The sequence below is a fragment of the Jaculus jaculus genome, chromosome 18, assembly GCF_020740685.1.
Source record: "Jaculus jaculus isolate mJacJac1 chromosome 18, mJacJac1.mat.Y.cur, whole genome shotgun sequence".
Taxonomy (NCBI): domain Eukaryota; kingdom Metazoa; phylum Chordata; class Mammalia; order Rodentia; family Dipodidae; genus Jaculus; species Jaculus jaculus.
In genome coordinates this window covers 49,086,264-49,106,928 of record NC_059119.1, presented here as the reverse complement: position 1 = coordinate 49,106,928, position 20,665 = coordinate 49,086,264, and the positions used below count along the sequence as shown (strand labels likewise).

At 45.3% G+C, this 20,665-nt stretch overlaps 1 protein-coding gene across 1 annotated transcript in view; it reads left to right on the top strand.

Annotated features, from left to right (window-relative positions):
- Nucleotides 1–12,419: 12,419 nt before the first annotated feature.
- Slc3a1 (solute carrier family 3 member 1) overlaps nt 12,420–20,665 on the top strand; it is a 48,135-nt gene continuing 39,889 nt past the window's right edge. The window contains exons 1-3 of the mRNA XM_004660193.2: nt 12,420–12,911; nt 17,528–17,707; nt 17,851–18,005. Coding sequence (XP_004660250.2) covers nt 12,476–12,911; nt 17,528–17,707; nt 17,851–18,005 — 771 coding nt within the window. The 5' untranslated portion in view covers nt 12,420–12,475. The remainder of the gene's footprint in view (nt 12,912–17,527; nt 17,708–17,850; nt 18,006–20,665) is intronic.

The window sequence follows — 20,665 nt, the reverse complement described above, 5'->3', positions numbered from 1 at the left end:
GCAATTGTGGTTTTATTTCAGGGCCTCTCATGGTTAAGGGCCAGCTTTAATCTGTCATTGTTTCCTTTCCCCCAAAGCATCGTTTAAATCAGAAGTTTCCCGACTTCTAAATGTTTTTGAAAAAGCATCTTGTGACTGGTTTTTATCATTCCTGGGTCTCTTGAAAGGCTGCATTGTTTATTCTTAATGTGAAAGGAGTTGGAGCCACAACTGCTGGGTAACTGAATCTTTGTTTTCAGTTTAACATAGATGACTTTTAGGAACTATATTGAGGATATATAAGAAATAGTGATTTACTTGGTCAGGCAAGATATTTGCTCAAATGTTCTATCATAGGTACTCCTCTAGATAGCCAAAAAATACTACTTTGGAATAATGCATCACCTAGGCAACCTTTTTCCCTCCTTCCCCCCCACCCCCCGGCTGAGGTAGGGTCTCTCTAGCCCAGGCTGACCTGGAATTCACTTTGTCGTTTCAGGATGGCCTCAAACTCATGCTGATCCTCCTACTACTGCCTCCTGAGTGCTGGGATTAAAGGCGTGCTCCACCATGCCTGGCCAACCGTCCCTCCTGTGCTCTCCCCGCCCCCCCACATTTGGGGTCATACCCAGGGTCCCGGGGAAAGTGCTCTACCAATGACCCACAGCTCCATTCCTCTTGTACTTCTCTTTTTACCCTCTTGTATTTTTATTACAATTCTATTTGTTGCTGTGCTTTTATAATTAGTTTATAATTAATAATCAGCTGTGCCCTTGAAATAACTGTGTATTCCTTTTCTGAGATTGAAAAGTGCAAGAATGTAAATATACTTTTGTAAATACTTTTTTTTTTTTTTTTTTTGAGGTAGGGTCTCAGTCTAACCCAAGCTGACCTGGAATTCACTAATGTAGTCTCAGGAAGGTCTCAAATTCACAGGAGTCCTACCTCTGCCTCCGAAGTACTGAGATCAAAGGCTGTGCCACCATGCCCGGGTATTTGATTTTTAAAACAATATATTTGGTGCTGTTTTCTCAGAGCCTCTGAGAGCACTTTTATTTTCATTTAAAATTCTATGGTTTCTTCTGCATTTCTTGAAACATTTTAAAGGAAACAGTAATCACCTTTATGCATTTTTAAAAAAATTTCTATCACTTTAAAATGGATTGAAGCTTTAAAGCAATTCCTGCTTGCATTTTTCCCCCAGCGGAATAGGCTCTAAAATAAATTACCACATTGTGAACTATAATTTTTTTTTTGTACTAGTATTGACTGGAAAAGAAAAGAATGGAGATAAATTTAGTGGTTAAAAAAAAGTACAAGAATGTATGGCAAGAAAAAAGCCACATATTTGATGCTTTGTATATAAATACAAAGATACACCAATTAATGTTAATGCTTTTCCAAGGAAAATTGATACAACTATTCCAGGCAATGATGTAGACAGCATTTTGCAAGATAATAGGTAAATCTCTTTCAGGGAAACCAATACAAAAGTTTCATCTCTTTTGGACATGTGAATAATTATGTTTCGAAGTTGTGTGGAATAGCAAACTCTTGGATAGACTTATTCTTCCTGCTTAATCAGTCCATCTGAGTGTGAATGTTAAAATACGTGTGTTGAGGGCTGGAGAGATGGCTTAGCGGTTAAGCACTTGCCTGTGAAGCCTAAGGAGCCCAGTTCGAGGCTCCATTCCCCAGGACCCACATAAGCCAGATGGACAAGTGGCCGCATGCGTCTGGAGTTTATTTGCAGTGGCTGGAGGCCCTGGTGCACCCATTCTCTCTGCCTCTTTCTCTGTTTTTCTCAAACAAAAATACGTGTGTTGACATTTCAACTCTGAAGCATTAGTGTACCCAGATATGTGTGTTTATTTCTAGGTGCTTCAGGCCGATCCCAGGGCCTTGTGCTTCCCTAGCCCCAGTCCAGACATATCTTAAGACAAAATTAGAATTGGTTGAAATTAGCTGCTTTCCTTGTGTTTTAGAATAGCTAGGGAAAAAAAAAAATCTAAGTCATATCAACAAAGCCAATGGTCAAATGCTGAAAAGTTGGCTATATATACAGTTTTCTTTGAAAAGGAAGAAATTCAAGGCCAGGCATGGTGGTGCATGTCTTTAATTCCAGCACTAGAGATGCTTGCCTGTGAAGCCTAAGGGCCCAGGTTCAATTCCCCAGCACCCATGTAAGCCAGATGCACAAAGGGGCATGCATCTGGAGTTTGTTTGCTGTGGCTGGAGGCCCTGGTGTGCCTATTCTCCTTCTGTCTGTCTCTCTCTTCTCTATCTCTTTCTGTGCTTGCAAATAAATAGGTAAAATAAAAATAAAATAATTTAAAGACCTTGGGCTATAGGAGTGTTGGGACAGCATTGGGACTGATAAAATATATAGGGATTTTTTTTAAAGCTAGACTGGGGCTGGAGAGATGGCTTAGCGGTTAAGCGCTTGCCTGTGAAGCCTAAGGACCCCGGTTCGAGGCTCGGTTCCCCAGGTCCCACGTTAGCCAGATGCACAAGGGGGCGCATGCGTCTGGAGTTCGTTTGCAGTGGCTGGAGGCCCTGGCGCGCCCATTCTCTCTCTCTCCCTCTAGTTGTCTTTCTCTCTGTGTCTGTCGCTCTCAAATAAATTTTTAAAAAAAGCTAGACTGAATGAATTGTATTTTATATCATGGATAGTCAGTTTATGGGGGTCAGGGGTGGAATGTGGTGGTTTGAATAAGATGTCCCCCATAAACTCATGTGTTGTGAATGCTTATCCCTCCCCCAACTGATGGTAATTTGGGAGGCGGAACCTGGCCGCTTGCTGTCGGGAGTGGGTTTAGGAGCGACGCAGCCCTTTTCCGAGCTCCGCTCACTCTCCTGCTGCTGTTTTCCACCTGCTTCAGCAGAGGTGTCCAGCCTCTGCTCGTGCCATGCTTTCTCCTGCCACCACAAAGCGTTTCCATGAGAATGTAAGCCAAAACAAACCAACAAAAACAAAAGAAACCCTTTCCTCCCATCAGCTCCTTTTGGTCAGTTACTTTGTTCCAGCAACGCCGCGGTAACTACGAGAATAAGTAGACGTGTGTCTTCCACATGGTATCTCTAGTCTAAGCCTTGTCCTTCTTATGCCCGCGTGGTCGCCCATATCCGACCGGAAGACTGGGAAGGAAAGGTGCCCTGCTTCTTAAAGCCTCAGATGGTGGTGCACCTTCTGTTTTGTTTTGTTTTTTTTAATAATTTATTTTTATTTTCTTTATTTGCAAGCAGAGAGAGAGAGTGGGCACCTCAGGGCCTGTAACCACTGCAAATGAACTCCAGATGCATGTGCCCCTTGTGCATCTGGCTTATGTGGGTCCTGGGGAATCGAACCTGGGTCCTTTGGCTTCACAGGCAAGTGCCTTAACCGCTAAGCCATCTCTCCAGCCCGCACCTTGTAGCCTTGTCGCTACATTTATCTAAGTGCAAGCTGTGAGTCTGACAAATTGTTTTTCCTGGCTAAGTAGCTCAGCTACACTCAATTACTGTAGAAGGCAGGGAGCCACATTTGAGGAGAACAGGCCATTCCTGCCCTGGCAAACATTTTCTAGGGCGGGATAAACAGGTTGCACTGGTTGGGGGAGATGCAACATATTAAGGCACTTTGGACAGACAAGGCTAATGATTCAAACACAAGCTTCACAAACAAGATGCCCCCATGCACAAGCCAGAAGATTTTAAATGGCTGACAGCCAGACGTGGTGGCACAAGCCTTTAATCCCAGCACTCAGGAGGCATAGGTAGGAGGATGAGCGTGAGTTCAAGTCCACCCTGAATTCCAGGTCAGCCTGCACTAGAGCAAGATTTTTCCTTGAAAAACAAAAACAAAAAACAGCTGACAACATCATGTGAAGATGTGTCACAAGTCACTAAGAACATCACTAGTAGCAGTGTAAATTGTGGAACCACTATGGGAAAAGTTGGGAAGTTTCTCTTATTTCTTTTTAAATTTTTGGTTGACACCATGCTCTAACCAACTGAGCTAACCAACTAGATTATTTAACTTTAAAAACACTTACGGCTGGCGAGATGGCTTAGTTGTTAAGCGCTTACCTGTGAAGCCTAAACTTGCGTTCAAATCTCCAGGACCCACTTAAGCAAGAAGCACAGTGACGCACGCGATGTCACACATGTACACAAGGGGGTGTATACGTCGAGTTCATTTGCAATGGCTGAAGGCTCTGGCTTGCCCATTCCCTCTCTCTCAAATAAACAGTATTTATTTGTTTATCAGAGAGAGAGAGAATGGGTACATCAGGGCCTCCTGCCACTGCAAACAACCTCCAGATGCATCTGGCTTTACATGGGTAAATCAAACCCAGGCCACCAAGCTTTGCAAGCCCATGCCTTTAACCACTGAGCTATCTCTCCAGCCCCCTTTTAAACTCCCACAAATAACCATATAACATGTTATATTCCACAAATAAACAATATAACATGATCATAATTCCCTCTCATCTCCTTCCCACTTCCCCTCCCAAATCCCCCCTCCACGAAATCCCTTCTTTCCAATTCTTCTCTCCTATTTTGATGTCACCACTTTTTCCTCCTATTATGCCAGTTTTGTGTAGGGAGCACCACCCACTGTGAGGTCGTGAGCGCAGTGACCGCTGGGTCTGGGTGACAGCGTTGTAGGCAGTCCGTACTTCTTTGGATCTTACATTCTTCCACCTTTCTTGCATGGTCCCCGAGCCTTGGGAGGTGCAACAGAGATGTCTCATTTAGTACTGAGCACTCCACTGTCGCTTCTCAACACTTTAGTGAGTTCTGAGTCACCCAGTGGTCACCACCATCTAAAAAATGAAGCTTCTGTAAGCAAATATGAGAGTAGCATTAATATATGGGCATAACTGTAAGTACAGAGGACAGTTTGATAGGCATAATTTGTCCAGGCAACAGGTGTAATCTCTCCTCTAAAGCTGCCAACCTCCCAAACCATGGGCATTGGACCAGTTGATGTATTTGGACTGTCCAGCCAGCCATAAAGCTTTCAGGGTCCACTGCTGGTTGAAAAAGTCACCGTTGATGGTTGTTCTCCCCCAACTGGCTGTATAGCTCCTTCCAGCATCCTCACAGCTAGTCAATAGGGCGGAGGCTTCCAGCTCAGCTCCAGCTTGATTCCTCAGTGACCTGCCGTCCAGGCATGTGGAGTCTTCACCAACAGGGTCTTACCATGTCGTTCTGGTGGGCAACCAAAAACCTTGGCAATAGCCTGTAATGTTTTGGGAGGGATTTAGGGACCTGGCCAGCATCTCATTGAAAGGTTATCCCACCCCTGATACTGAGTTTCTGAGTTTCTCTATTTTTTTTTTGTTTTTGCTTTTTTTTTTTTTTTTTTCAAGGTAGGGTCTCACTCTAACCAAGTCTAACCAGGAACTCACATTATAGCCCCAGGCTGGTCTTGAACTCATGGTGATACTCCCATTCATCCTCCTGAGTGCTGGGATTACCTCTGAGAAATTAAATTATGTATTCAAGCCAGGCGTGATGGCACACGCCTTTAATCCCAAGCATTTGGGAGGCAGAGGTAAGAGGAATGCCGAGAGTTCAAAGCCACCCTGAGAATACATAGTGAATTCCAGGCCAGTCTGAGGTAGAGCAAGACCCTACCTCAGGAAAATACATTTTATACACACATACACACACACGTTCTGCCCAGCTCTCAGCACCCCCAGTGACCACCAAGGAGAACCAGACACGTGTGCAAAGGCAAGGAGCTTTTATTTCGGGCTTAAGCTCGGACTTTTGACTTCACCAACGCAGTGAGTCTGTACAAGAGCCTCTAGTAGCAGGAGTGTCGGGTGTATATAGAAATTCGAACAAGAAGGTAGGGGATAGATGCATGGTCGGTAGATTAAACAGTAAATGCACTTGTACTCTTCGGTTGGCTTGTATTCCAAACAAACCCATGAGTGTATGGGGGAACACCGAGTTCGAATCACCATAGTGAAGAAGAGGACTTTGGGGGTAGTGGAATCTGTGAGATCGTGATGGTGGTCACCCACCACAGTGTGTTGTCAAAAAGTCAGAATACACAGCACAAAGAGGGAAGCCGCACAAAGGATAGGCCTCAGTCGAGAGTGCTTTGTCTGTCTCCGTTCATCAGTTGTACCTCTAATGTGCCACACAAATGCACATGCTAACAATAAGGTAGACCTTGTAGGTGTTTGAAGACAGCAAGTATTTGGGAATGATATTTTCTGCCCATTTTTTTTTTCTGTAGCCCTAAAACTACTTTTAAATATATAATTTTAGAAAGTAAGAAACAGAGAGAGAGAAAATTGGCACCACCAGGGCCTCAGCCACTGCAATTGAATGCCAGATGCTTGCGCCACCTAGTGGACATGTGCGACCTTGCGCCTGTGCATCTGGCTTACATGGGATCTGGAGAGTAGAACATTGGCCCTTAGGCTTCCCAGGGAAGTACCTTAACTGCTAAGCCATCTCTCCAGCCCTAAAACTGCTTTTTAAAAAGCTTATTAGTGAGCCGGGCATGGTGGAGCATGCCTTTAATCCCAGTACTTGGCTCTTGGGAGGCAGAGGTAAGAGGATTGCTGAGAGTTTGAGGCCACCCTGAGACTACATAGTGAATTCCAGGTCAGCCTGAGCTAGAGCAAGACCCTGCCTCAAAAAAAAAAAAAATCTTATTAGTTTATTTTAAATTTTTTTTTTTTTTTTTTTTTTTTGGTTTTTCGAGGTAGGGTCTCACTCTGGTCCAGGCTGACCTGGAATTAACTCTGTAGTCTCAGGATGGCCTTGAACTCCTGGCAATCCTCCTACCTCTGCCTCCCAAGTGCTGGGATTAAAGGCGTGCACCACCACGCCCGGCTCTTAAATATATTTTTAAGTACTCAGGGGTAGAGCACTTGCCTAGCATTGGTGAAGCTCTGGGTTTGATCTCCATCAGTGTAATTAAGAAATAACTACTAGCTGAGCATGGCGACATATATCTGTAACCCTTGCATTCAAGAGGCTGAGGCTAGAAGATTGCCACACTTTGGACACCAGCCTGATCTAGAGAAAGAATTCCAAGCTAGGGTTACATAACGAGATAGAGACCCTTTCTCCAAAAATTAATGAAATAATAAATATCGATACACCCTAAGATGGATAAGTGGTGTAATGGTTGTGCTGAGGAAGAGAAAACAGGCTGCAGAAGACCTTATGCCATATGTATGCTTCTATTGATACAAAGTTCTTGAAATAAAAACTGAAACGAACAGCAGATTAGTGCCTGGGGCTCAGGAGGAATGTGGTGCAGGGGCCAGAGGGGAATTTTTTTCGTGGGTGATAGAAATGTTAGTTGCTACAATTTAGTATTTGTCATTTATCCTTTAATTTCACCATTTCTGGAATACCAAAACAAAAAGTAACCCAACCATTTGTTAATTTTCATGACAACAGTTGCTGTTAGGGCAGGTTTGCTGATGTGGGTGGGGCTTACTCATGTATCTAAAGTCACTGGAATTTTGGCTGGTCTAGGAGGTCTCCAATTTCCCCTCCCACATCTCCTGCAGGCTGGCCTGGGCATATGATCATAGTGACAGCAGACATGTAAAAAGAAGGGGAGATATATGGGAGCAATTTTTTTAAAATCCCATGTTTGGGTTGTGTCCCATTGGCCAAAACACATTGCATGGGTAATCTCAGTCAGTGTGTGACTGGACCATGAAGTCATAAGCAGACAGCATGGATTCTAGAAGGACATTGATTGGAGGACCCAGGTTTGATACCCCAGGACCCACATAAGACAGATGCACAGGGTGGCATATGCACTTGTTTTTCGTTTACAGTGGATGAAGGCCCTGGTGCACCCATTCTCTCTCTCTCTGTCTCTTTCCCTCTCTCAAATAAACAAATAAACAAATACACACTCTGTATTCTGTCCTGTGTTGATTCATCCTAGTAACCTAGGACCAAACTAAACCTGACAGCTGACGGAGGAGACGCTCCGGGAAGTTGGCAGTTTTGTGACGTGGCAGGGCTGGATCTGCCTTCCCTTCCTCTCTCACCTCAAGTTTTCACTCCTTAAACGGCACCATGTATACAGCACACAGATGAGAGAAACGATACATATCTACATGTTGCACGGAATGTACTTTCACATTATTCTTTCATTTCTTTCATTGAATACCATGCAAGGCATTGACATAAATGCTGCGGACTTCAAAATGTTTAGACAGCAAACGTATCCCACCCTCATGTCTCTGCCTGTTTGGTAAACAGGTAATACAGGTAGGGAAACACTTTTTTTCCTTAAACTTAAAATATCTAAAATCGGACATTTTATATGCCACATATACTTTGCTGGGTTTGTATTGCGTGAAGCTCTTTATGATTAATGACTTTGAAATATGTTAAATTAATGAACATTGCTTTCTATATGTGTGTTTCTCTGTTTAATTACAAGGTATTTCTGGTGCCTGTGGCACCCTCTATTATTCAACCATCTGCTTCCTAGACATGTCATCCCTTGCTTGATTTTTATTTATTATTACTATTATTATTATTTTGGTTTTTCAAGGTAGGGTTTCACTGTAGCCCAGGCTGACCTGGAATCCACTGTGTAGTCTCAGGGTGGCCTCAAACTCACAGTGATCCTCCTACCTCTGCCTCCCGAGTGCTGGGATTAAAGGTGTGTGCCACCACATCCATCTTTTTGCTTAAATATATATATACAGATTGCATAATTCATATGAGCTGGTTTCTCTTCAAAGCTCTGATTCATTATTCAGATTATCCAAGTTCCAAATTTTGTAGTACTGTGTTCCATTTTCTGGTATTCAGTATTTTCTTTCTTTGTGCATGTGTGAGTTCAGGCATGTGAAGTACTCACGAGGTCAGAAGTCCATCCTCTCCTGCGTCATGTGTGAGCGCAGGCTGGTGGGGTACACATGCACACACTGGCATATCAGAGAGCTCGGCCCTCCCCTTCGACCTTGTTTGAGGCAGGGTCTCTCCATGCTCATCACTGACTTCCCCAGGGTCTCTGGCCTGCGAATTTCTGGGAGGTACTCCTGTCTCGACCTCTCATCCCGTTGTAAGGAGCACTGGGATTCACGTGGCCCTGTTTGGGTTCTGAGGATCCAAACACCAGTCCTTACTCTTGGCAGGGCAAGTGCCTTCTCCACTGAGCAATCTCTCTAGCCTATAATCTACATTTTCTTTCTTTTTTTTTTTTTTTTCCCTTTTTGGTTTTTCAAGGTAGGGTCTCACTCTAGCCAGATGCATAAAGGGGTGCACGCATCTGGAGTTCGTTTGCAGTGGCTGGAGGCCCTGGCATGCCCATTCTCTCTCTCTCTCTCTCTCTCTCTGCCTCTTCCTCTCTATCACTCTCAAATAAATAAATCAAAATAAACAAAAATTTTAAAAAAACTTCTTAAAACTTTTTCTTTGCTTCTTTATTTGAGAGAGAGGCAGAGAGAAAGAGAGAGAGAATGGGCATACCAGGGCCTCCAGCCACTGTAAATGAACTCTAGATGACATGTGCCACCTTGTGCATCTGGCCTACTTAGGTCCTGAGGAATCAAACCTGAGTCCTTTGGCTTTGCAGGCAAACGCCTTAACCAGTAAGCCTTCTCTCTAGCCCAAGAGACATTACTATTTATAAATTATTACTTGTAAATTAGAAAGTAGCAAAAGATTAAAGAACAAACTGATGTTTCTTGGAACCTGAATATCCAGGAATAACCACTCTTAGCCTATTTTTCAATAGAATTTTATAGGTAAATGTGATTTTTTAACATAATCAAGACAATGTGTTTATATATTGTATTTTTTCACTCAACACAAACAGCTCTGAAAATATGTTCAATGGCAATATTCTATAACATGAATATGCAATAATTACTTTAATCTTGTATCATTGAACATTTGGATGTTTTAAATATTTACTATTATAAATAACACCAAAGTTACTGTCGTTTTAGACACTTTTTTTTTTTTTTTTTTTTTTTTTTTTCGAGGCAGGGTCTCGTTCTATCTAGCCCAGGCTGACCTGGAATTCACTCTGTAGTCTCAGGGTGACCTCGAACTCACAGCAATCCTCCTACCTCTGCCTCCCCAGTGCTGGGATTAAAGGCATGCGCCACCACGCCCGGCTAGACACTTCTTTTGTTCCATGGTCAGATTATTTCCTCAGGTTCTGTAAGTGGAATTATTGAAATAAAAGATATGAATAAAGACAGGTATGGTGGCAAACGAACTCCAGACGCGTGCGCCCCTTATAAATCTAGCTAACGTGGGTCCTGGAGAATCAAGCCTTGGACCTGGGTCCTTAGGTTTCACAGGCAAGCGCTTAACCACTAAGCCATCTCTCCAGACCATCTGTTCTATTTTTTAAAATATGTTTTATTTATTTATTTGTGAGAGAGAAAGAGGCAGAGAGAGGAGGGGGGAGAGAATGGGCGCGCCAGGACCTCTAACTACTACAGACCAACTCCAGTCTGCATGTGTCCCTTTGTGTATCTGGCTTACGTGGGTCCTGGAGAATCAAACCGGGATCCTTTGGTTTTACAGGCAAACGCCTTAACCACTAAGCCATCTCTCCAGCCCGATCTGCTCGATTTTTATTTGTTTGTTTTTTGGAGGCTGACCAAGGCTGACCTGGAATTCACTATGTAGTCTCTGGCTGGCCCCAAATTCATGGCGATCCTCCTACCTCTGCCTCCCAAGTGCTGGGATTAAAGGCATGTACCACCACATCAGGCTCTATCAATTCTTATGTGAACTATAGTCTCTTAATGAAATCAGAGATGATTTCCAAGTCTTCGCTCCCCTTTGTGGGAATGGGGTTGCAGTCTCCTATCTGCACGGATGACTCACAAAGTTGGATTAAGTGCCATGATTCCTTGAAAATCATGAGTCATCACATTCTTTTGAGGCTTGCCCAGTCTCCTAGGCAAGCTCTTCAGCCTTGTAGTAAGTTCCTCAGCCTTGCAAACGCATCGTTCACTTGTCAATGATTAAGCAGATGTTTGTGCTAGTATTAAGGACTATTTATTTGCCTCAAGCAAAGCACTTGAACTTGTTGGATAGGAAATCCTCCTCCTCCTCCGACCTCCCCTCCCTACCCCCCCCCAAATCACCTTTGGGAAGTCCTTACAAGAATGGACAGCCACACCCTGTTCAGAACAGGACAGGACACGGAGCTGAGCTCAGACAGGGAGCTTAGCACACTTGTGGGCGTGTCCAGGATCAAGGCAGACTGAGAAAAAATTAGCTTCAGTGACAAAGTGGTGAGGCTCTGTGCTCCAGAGCGTCCTGCTCATCTTTTTCTTTTTTTAATAGTCTGTTTTGTTCATTATTTATTTATTTATTTGAAAGTGACAGAGAGAGAGGGAGAGAGAGATAGAGATAGAGAGAGAGAGAGAGAGAGAGAGAATGGGCGCGCCAGGGCTTCCAGCCACTGCAAACGAACTCCAGACGCGTGCGCCCCCTTGTGCATCTGGCTCACGTGGGTCCTGGGGAAACGAGCCTCGAACCAGGGTCCTTAGGCTTCACAGGCAAGCGCTTAACTGCTAAGCCATCTCTCCAGTCCCTGCACATCTTCTACGTGGATTTTTGGAAGAGAAGTGACCTTCACAATGAAAAGAAAGAATCTGGACTTGTAAGAAGAGAGGAGACCTTCCCCACTAGAAGAAGAGCAGCCTCTTTCTCACAATTGAGGATTCGTTTTATACCTAGCTAAAAAGGGAAACTACAGTCTTTAAATAGTGTTGCCAAGCGGACTTAATATTTGCCACTTGAGCTGCTTACAAATTTACACAGCTCAGAGATGAGGTCCATTGGCAGCGTCAGGAGGCCAGAACTTCTCTCCTCTTCATCCCCAGCCGAGCTTCTGTTCCCAGGGAAGCTTAACTCCATCATTCCCCCTTCCCCAGCCCACCGCACCCTCAGCCCCTGACAATCACCAGTCCTATTTGCTGGCTCCATGGATCAGGCTCCTGTAGATTTCCCATGAAAATTGGAAGCATGAAGCATTTGTGTTCCTTCATTTAGAGTAATACCCGCAAGGTTTACACACTTTGTGAATTTTACTCAGGCTGGGTAAAATTCCCTTGTTATGTCTCCTCCACGTTTATTTTATTTTATTTTTTGTCTCCTCCACGTTTTGTCCCTCTATGCTGAGGGTTCATTTGAGCTGTGTGCACTGTGATTTCGGTGACCCTCGCTGCTGTGAGCGGTGATGGAAGGAACCCCGCCTCTGGGTGGACTGTCCATGAAGCTCTGGCAGCCTCCCTGGTGTAAAGAGAAATTTCTAAACATCCCCCCACCCCGCGCCACACACACCCACACACACACACACACACACACACACCACCACCACCACCACCACCACCACCCTTTACCTTCACTCTTTCTTCGCGGACTGGACTTTGCCCCGCCAGGTTTATTTATAAACCGTGCTAAGCTTAACTGTCAAGGCAAAAGCCCTCCGCGAAAAGCTACAGTCGCGCCCGGGTCCTGCCGGGGAAGAGACATGGCTGCAGAGCAACGCAAGCGGGACTCGGTGGGGATGCGGATGGAGGGATGCCGGACGAACAACGGCTTCGTGCTCAATGAGGACATCGCGGAGCCGGACCCGTGCGAGCCGGGCAGCTCCCGGGACCCTCCGCAGCCTAACGCCGCCGCGGCCGTGAGCGTCACCGCGAGCCCCGAGCCCGGCGCGCAGGAGCCCTACGCGGGCATGCCCAAGGAGGTGCTGTTCCGCTTCTCGGGGCGCGCGCGCTACCGCGTGCCCCGCGAGCTCCTCTTCTGGCTCGTCGTGGTGGCCGTGTGCCTGCTGGTCGCCGCCACCGTGACCATCATCGCCGTCTCCCCCAAGTGCCTGGACTGGTGGCAGGCGGGCGCCATGTACCAGATCTACCCGAGGTCTTTCAAGGACAGCGACAAGGATGGGAACGGAGACCTGAAAGGTCAGTGCAGGGACAGGCGGGCCAAGGGGGGAGGGGGGTAGCGTGGGGTTTGGGGCCCGGGTTCCCCTCCTCCCCCATAAGCACGCTGTAGAGGGACCAGTCTGCTTGCATCTCGTTTCACCTCTAAAAATGCCAACTTGGGGGGGGTGGGGGCTGGAGAGATGGCTTAGCGGTTAAGCACTTGCTGTGAAGTCCAAGGACCCCAGTTCGAGGCTCGGTTCCCCAGGTCCCACGTTAGCCAGATGCACAAGGGGGCGCACGCGTCTGGAGTTCGTTTGCAGAGGCTGGAAGCCCTGGCACGCCCATTCTCTCTCTCTCTCTATCTATCTATCTGCCTCTTTCTATCTCTGTCTGCCTCTTTCTCTCTGTCATTTTCAAATAAATAAATAAAAATAATATTAAATAAAAATTTTTTAATGCCAACTGCTCTTCCAGGGCATGGAAGGCTTCTTCCTGAACTGAAAGACTTTGAGTCAAGTCCTGTTTTGCTCATTGCCCACCAACCCGGTGTCTGTACGCTTCTTTGCGCAACAACCCTCGCTTCTACAACACGGGCTGGCCCCCTTAATGGTTTCCTGCTTGCTTTCTTTAAATATTTTATTTTTATTTATTTATTTGAGAGGCGGGGGGAGGAACGGGCACGCCAGGGCCTCCAGCCACTGCAATCAAACTCCAGATGCGTGCGGCCCCTTGTGCATCTGGCTAACGTGGGTCCTAGGGAATCGAACGTTGGTCCTTCGGCTTTGCAGGCAAGCGCCATGGGTGCTAAGCCGTCTCTCCAGTTTCCTGATGCTTTCTATATGCACTTCATAGCCATTGTCTCAGCGGCAGCTTGGAGTGGCTCTCAGATGTTTGAAAGAATCTTTCCTCCCCAGTCTTGTTTCTCAGGATTTAAAGTTGAAGACAGCCCTTTCCCTTTTAAACACATCACTTAATTCGTTTGTAAAACATTACTTAAAATTTATTTGTTCAGAAGCTCCCAGCCACATCAAACATGCACACTCATAGCATTTCCTCCCATTCCTCACCCTCTCTCCCCTTTTGCCCAGGGATGAACCCAGGGCTTGGTACAGGCAGTGGCACACACCCTACCACTGAGCTACATTTCCAGCCCATTTCTCTCTTTAAAGAATCTTCCTGTATCATCACTATGTGGAGAACAGTGTATCTATTTTTGAGGTGTGTCTGAAACCCATGGCCTTCACTAGTGTCCCCCCCCCCTTAATTTGAGAGAGAACTCCAGAAGATACCTGTGCCTCTCTGTGTTTCTGCCTTTATGTGGGTGCTGGGACATTGAACCCAAGCTGACAGGCCTTGGAAGGAGGAACCTTTAACCACTGAGCAATCTCTCCAGCAGTCTGTATCACTTCCCTCCTCAGAGTATGACGCTCCCTCTCCCCAGATTCCTGGAGTGCTTTGGACTGTGTTTATGAACCCCTTGATAACTGAGTTTCACACACCTCGTGACCCCAGCATCTGCTACCGTCTCCTACCAAAAGCGGCACTTTGACTAGTTACAACCGAAATCACGCTCCCCACTTGCTGACCCTTCCTAATCTCCTTCTAGACAGAGCCCCCCCCCCCCCACCGCATTCCCACAGATACGACATTTTCTCACCAGTTACCGCCCTGGTAACTTTTCCTTGAGGGAATGTTTGCTTTCAGTTATCACATAGGTTCCTTGAGGTTCAGGAATGTTCTATTATTATGACAAGCCATTCCAGGTGTGTTGTGATGGTTGTCTTCTGTCCCCTGGAGCACGGGGCTGGAATTTCTTGTTTACTCTGTGTCTGTCCAGTTCTATTTCCATCCTTACGCTGGCTTCTTGCGCTCGGTCCCTCCGCCCCATTGTGCTGACCTGGCTCACTCTGCACACTCCACCACTGAGCTAAACACCGCCCCCAGCCTGCTTACTGTTTAATCTATAATACATTGTTTCTGTATAAAAGCAAAGATTTTTTTCTTGTCTGCTGACCCTCTGACATCTCTCAGTCACCCTGTTATGGTGAAACAGCCCAAATCCAATTGTTAAGGTCACAGCCTGGGCCCTGGTATCCGTAACAAGCCAGGCTCAGGCCATGGTCTTCAATAGATGAATTAAAGAAAAACCAGCCGGGCGTGGTGGCGCACACCTTTAATCCCAGCACTCAGGAGGCAGAGGTAGGAGGATCACCATGAGTTCGAGGCCACCCCGAGACTACATAGTGAATTCCAGGTCAGCCTGGGCTACAGTGAGACCCTATCTCAAAAGACAAAAACAAACAACAAAAAAGCGAAAAACAAAAACAAAAAAGGACATATATACAATATGGCCACATTGAGAAATGGAACAAATGATGAGGCCCTGGAGCCCTGCCCTCACTGTGTCCATCTTTGAGGTCTTGACATGAAGTTTAGGTGTAAACAAGGGCTGGAGGTATGCATAGCTTGGCAGTCCCGGTCACGATGTGACGCAGCCACCTTCGTTGGCCCTGGTCCAGTCTCTCCTGTAAGGTGGTCAGACCAGTCAGCTGATGTGAAGTCGCTATAGAGCTGGGGGACAAATTCCTCCTCCAGAAAGCACCAGGCGAGCTTCAGCCTTTTTCCTTTTCCCAGCATGAGCTTCCTGGAGGGAATTCCAATTTCTCGGGACCATTGTTTTAATTATCTAATAGCCAAAGGGAGAGGCACAAATGTCTCTGGGATATTCCGCTCCTGCCAGGATGGTACACCAGGGGTTAGGTGACTTTGTGCTTTGGTCTCATTAACTGCTGAGGAGTGGCTGGCCTCTAATAGGCTTCAGATAGCTACAGCGAAAACGCAAAAAGTTACTGCTAATTGGATCCCAGACTTAGGTCTCTGACTTTGCATTCAGAACTCTGAGCTTAAAGCAGACCCTCCTCCAAGGCTCCCCCCCAACACCCACACACACACACACACGCATGCATGCACACACACCTTTTCTTTCTAGGCTCTCCTCACCTGGACTGGAATCCTCTTTTGTATAACTTCCTTTTTTTTAAAATCTTTTTTTTTTTTTTGATTTATTGGAGAGCAACAGACAGAGAAAGAGGCAGATAGAGAGAGAATGGGCACACCAGGGCCTCCAGCAACTGCAAATGAACTCCAGACGCGTGTGCCCCCTTGTGCATCTGGCTAACGTGGGTCCTGGGGAATCAAGCCTCGAGCCGGGGTCTGTAGGCTTCACAGGCAAGCGCTTAACCACTAAGCCATCTCTCCAGCCCTTTTGTTTTGTTTTGTTTTGTTTTGTTTTGTTTTGTTTTGTTTTTCGAGGTAGAGTCTCACTCTGGTCCAGGCTGACCTGGAATTAACTCTGTCATCTCAGGGTGGCCTTGAACTCATGGCAATCCTCCTACCTCTGCCTCCCGAGTGCTTCTCCAGCCCTTTTTAAAATCTTTTAAAGGTATTTATTATTTATTTATTAGAGACAGAGAGAGAGAGAGAATGGACATGCCAGGGCCTCTAGCCACTGCAAACAAACTCCAGACACATGCGCCACCATGTGCATCTGGCTTATGTGGGACCTGGAGAATCGAACCTGGGTCCTTAGGCTTCGCAGGCATGCCATCTTAACTGCTAAGCCATCTCTCCAGCCCCATATAACTTCTTGACTTCCTATGTAACCAATCAAGAAAACACATCTAAATTAAGCTGAGGTGAAGAAAGTCTGAGGAGTGAAATGGGAAACCTTTCAGATATTGGTGCACACTTATTTTCTACCTCATCGTTATGGTCTTTGCCTGGTCCCTCTATTCCACATAACTTTCCCCACTATTTGTTCATGTATTTATTGTGCCGAAACCCAGGCCTCACCCTGTTTTCAACAAGCCTTCTATGGCCACACCTTTCCTTCCTTTACCTGCAAACCCTCTTGCTGCTGCAAACGAACTCTAGATTCATGTGCCACATTGTGCATCGGGCACACTCATACCCCTCTCCCACTCTCAAATTAATGAGTAAAAATATTTTTTTTTAATTTAAATTTGAGGCCTGAGGATGTAGCTCAACTGGCAGTGTGTTTGCCACATAAACTAGGTGTGGTGGCACAGATCCGTAATCCTCACACTTGGCAGGTTGCAAACAATCAGAAGTTCAAGGTCATCCTTGGCTGCAGTAAGTTTGAGGCCAGCTAGGACTATCTAAAACCTTGTCTTTAATAGAAGTTTTTATTTTTATTTGTTTTATTTATTTGAGCAGGAGAGAGAGAGAGAGAATGGGCATGCCAAGGGCCTTCAGCCATTGGAAACAAACTCCAGAAGCATGTTCCACCTTGTACATCTGGCTCACACAGGTCCTGGGGAATTAAACCTGGATCCTTTGGCCTTGCAGTCAATCACCTTAATCACTAATCCATTTCTCCAGCACAAACTTTGTATTTATATACACACGCCAATATGTAACTTGAACACATTTGAAAAGTTATTGCCAGAAGGCTGATTTTCTGTCATTCATAGAGCTGGATCTGGCTGTTTGAATTTTCCTCAAATTCAACAAAATTCCAAATACTTTGGTCTTCACAATAAGTAGCTTGATCTTGGATATATTTGTTTTTATTTTCAATCTTTCAAATAAAAAAGTACTAGCATTTATCCATGGCCTTGGCCTTTTATCTTCAGGTATTCAAGAGAAACTGGACTACATCACTACTTTAAATGTAAAGACTGTCTGGATTACTTCCTTTTATAAGTCATCCCTAAAAGATTTCAGATATGCTGTTGAAGATTTTCAAGAAGTTGATCCTATTTTTGGAACGATGAAAGATTTTGAGGATTTGGTTGCAGCCATACATGATAAAGGTATATTGAATGGGAGGCGTGGGGATGGGAATGAGGGTTTAAAACAGCATGCTTCCAAGCTCACTTAAACCATTTCCCCTTGCCTGTCATGTCTTGTTCTAGTATCATCTTTGCCTGACATTTGAAATGTTTTCATTCATCAGGTTTAAAATTAATAATCGATTTCATACCAAATCACACAAGTGATAAACATACTTGGTTTCAGTTGAGTAGAACGCGGACTGGGAAATATACGGACTATTACATCTGGCATAATTGCACTCAAGAAAATGGCATCACTATACCTCCCAACAACTGGGTAAGTATCTGCCTGCCTAGCTTGCCAATGGAAAGTGGGCAGATCTCCGGTGACTGAACTGCAGATTTATGAAACTCTATTAAGGAAAAAACAAATCATAGGATATCGTTTAAAAAATAAAGTTTTCCAAAAGTCACTTAGGTTTCTGATTTGATTGTTCTGGTAAACTAAAACCTACGGTCACTATCAGTCTCTCCTTCTCTCACTTCCTACTCTATTCAGTTTGGATTGCATGGCTCCTGAAAGAACTGGAAAATAAGTTTTATTTAAATAATATTTTGGGGTGGAGAGATTGCTCAGTGTTGTAGACACTTGCCTACAAAGCCTAAGGACCTGAGCTTGATCCGCCAGTACCCACGTAATGTCAGATGTACAAGGTAGCTCATGCATCTGGAGTTTGTTTGCAGTGGCTGGAGGCCCTAGAGAGCCCATTCTCTCTCTCTTTCTATCTGCCTCTTTCTCTTTCTCTCAAATATATAAATAAATAATAAAAATAAGTTTTGAGTAAAAATATCTTTATTTAATTGTGAAAAGAGAGAGAAGGAATGAGAATGGGCACACCAGGGCCCTAAGTTTGCTTTTCTTAAAATATAAATTTGCCGGGCGTGGTGGCGCACGCCTTTAATCCCAGCACTCGGGAGGCAGAGGTAGGAGGATCACCGTGAGTTCAAGGCCACCCTGAGATGACAGAGTTAATTCCAGGTCAGCCTGGACCAGAGTGAGACCCTAACTCAAAAAACCAAAAAAAAAAAATATATATATATATATATATATATATATATATATATATATATATATATATAAATTTGTGTGTGTGTGTGTGTGCACATATGCACACGTGAGTGTGCACTGTGTGTCACAGTGTGCATGTGGAGGTCAGAGGACAACCTCAGGGTATGTGTTCTATCCTTCCATCTTTTTTGAGGCAGGGTCTCTCTTGTTAGTTTGCTGCTGAGGAATCCAGTCTAGCTGGCTGCCTAGCTTCGGGATGCTCCTGGCTCTGCCTGTCATTGCTGCAGACATGTTGGAATTACAAATGTGTTCTGCTTTACATACAGCTGCCAGGCTTGGGGAACAAACACCTTTAACTGCTGAGCCATCTCCCAGCCTACTGTATCTTTTGCTATTATCTAGATCCTTTTCTTTCTTGACCTTTATTTTTAATTTTTTAAAATTTATTATTAATTATTTATTTGAGAGCAACAGACAGAGAAAGAGGCAGAGAGAGAGAGAGAGAAAGAGAGAATGGGCACGCCAGGGCCTCCAGCCTCTGCAAACGAACTCCAGACGCGTGCGCCCCCTTGTGCATCTGGCTAACGTGGGACCTGGGGAACCGAGCCTCGAACCGGGGTCCTTAGGCTTCACAGGCAAGTGCTTAACCACTAAGCCATCTCTCCAGCCCCATTTTTATTTATTTATTTGAGAGCGACAGAGAGGAGGCAGAAAGAGAGAGAGAGAGAGAGAAAGAAGCAGAGAACAAGAGAGAGAATGGGCGCGCCAGGGCTTCCAGCCACTGCAAATGAACTCCAGATGTGTGTGCCCCCTTGTGCATCTGGCTAACTTGGATCCTGGGGAATTGAGCCTAGAACCTGGGTCTTTAGGCTTACAGGCAAGCACTTAACCACTAAGCCATCTCTCCAGCCCCTTTTTTGACCTTTTGACTCCTTTGCTGGGCAAAATCCTAGCCATAAACAAACACAATCACCTACTTTCTCTTTTCCTAAACCCTGGAGGCTAAGCCTCTAGTTCCATCCTACAATCACCGTTCCTGCCTGAACTGAGCCACTAAATCCTCTTGAGAAGCTGTCTACTCTAGCTAATTGACATGCCCCTCTGTTCAGACTTCCTCTTTGCCGCATTATCGTTCTCAGTAGCAAAGTCCACAGAGAAGAGACGTTCTCATATCTGTCTGTCCCATCCCTGCCGTCTTTCTTTCTTTTTTTTTTAATTTATTTATTTGAGAGTGACAGACACAGAGAGAAAGACAGATAGAGGGAGAGAGAGAATGGGCACGCCAGGGCTTCCAGCCACTGTAAACGAACTCCAGACGCGTGCACCCCCTTGTGCATCTGGCTAACGTGGGACCTGGGGAACCAAGCCTCGAACCGGGGTCCTTAGGCTTCACAGGCAAGCGCTTAACCGCTAAGCCATCTCTCCAGCCCACCTGCCTTCTTTCTGTTTGCTACTTCTGAAACAAGAGGCTGTGCCTGTCCTTCCAGATGTGGCACATAAGAATACAGGGTGTGCAGTTAAATCTCAGATCTAGAAAAATAGTAAACAGGGCTGGTTAGTGGTTAAGGCGCTTTCCTGTGGAGCCTAAGAACTCATGTTTGACTCTCTAGGTCCCACATAAGCCAGACACACAGTGATACAAGCATGCAAGGTTGCACATGTGCACAAGGGGGCGCATGTGTCTGAAGTTTGATTGCAAGGGACGAGGCCCTAGAGCACCAATTCTCTCTCACACACACAAATAAAAAATAGAAAATTAAAGCCAGGCGTGGTGGTGCACACCTTTAATGCCAGCACTAGGGAGGCAGAGGTAGGTGAATCACCATAAGTTTGAGGCCATTCTGAGACTACATAGTGAATTCCAGGTTAGCCTGGACTAGAGTGAGACCCTACCTTGAAAAACCAAAAAAATTAAAAATATAAAAATA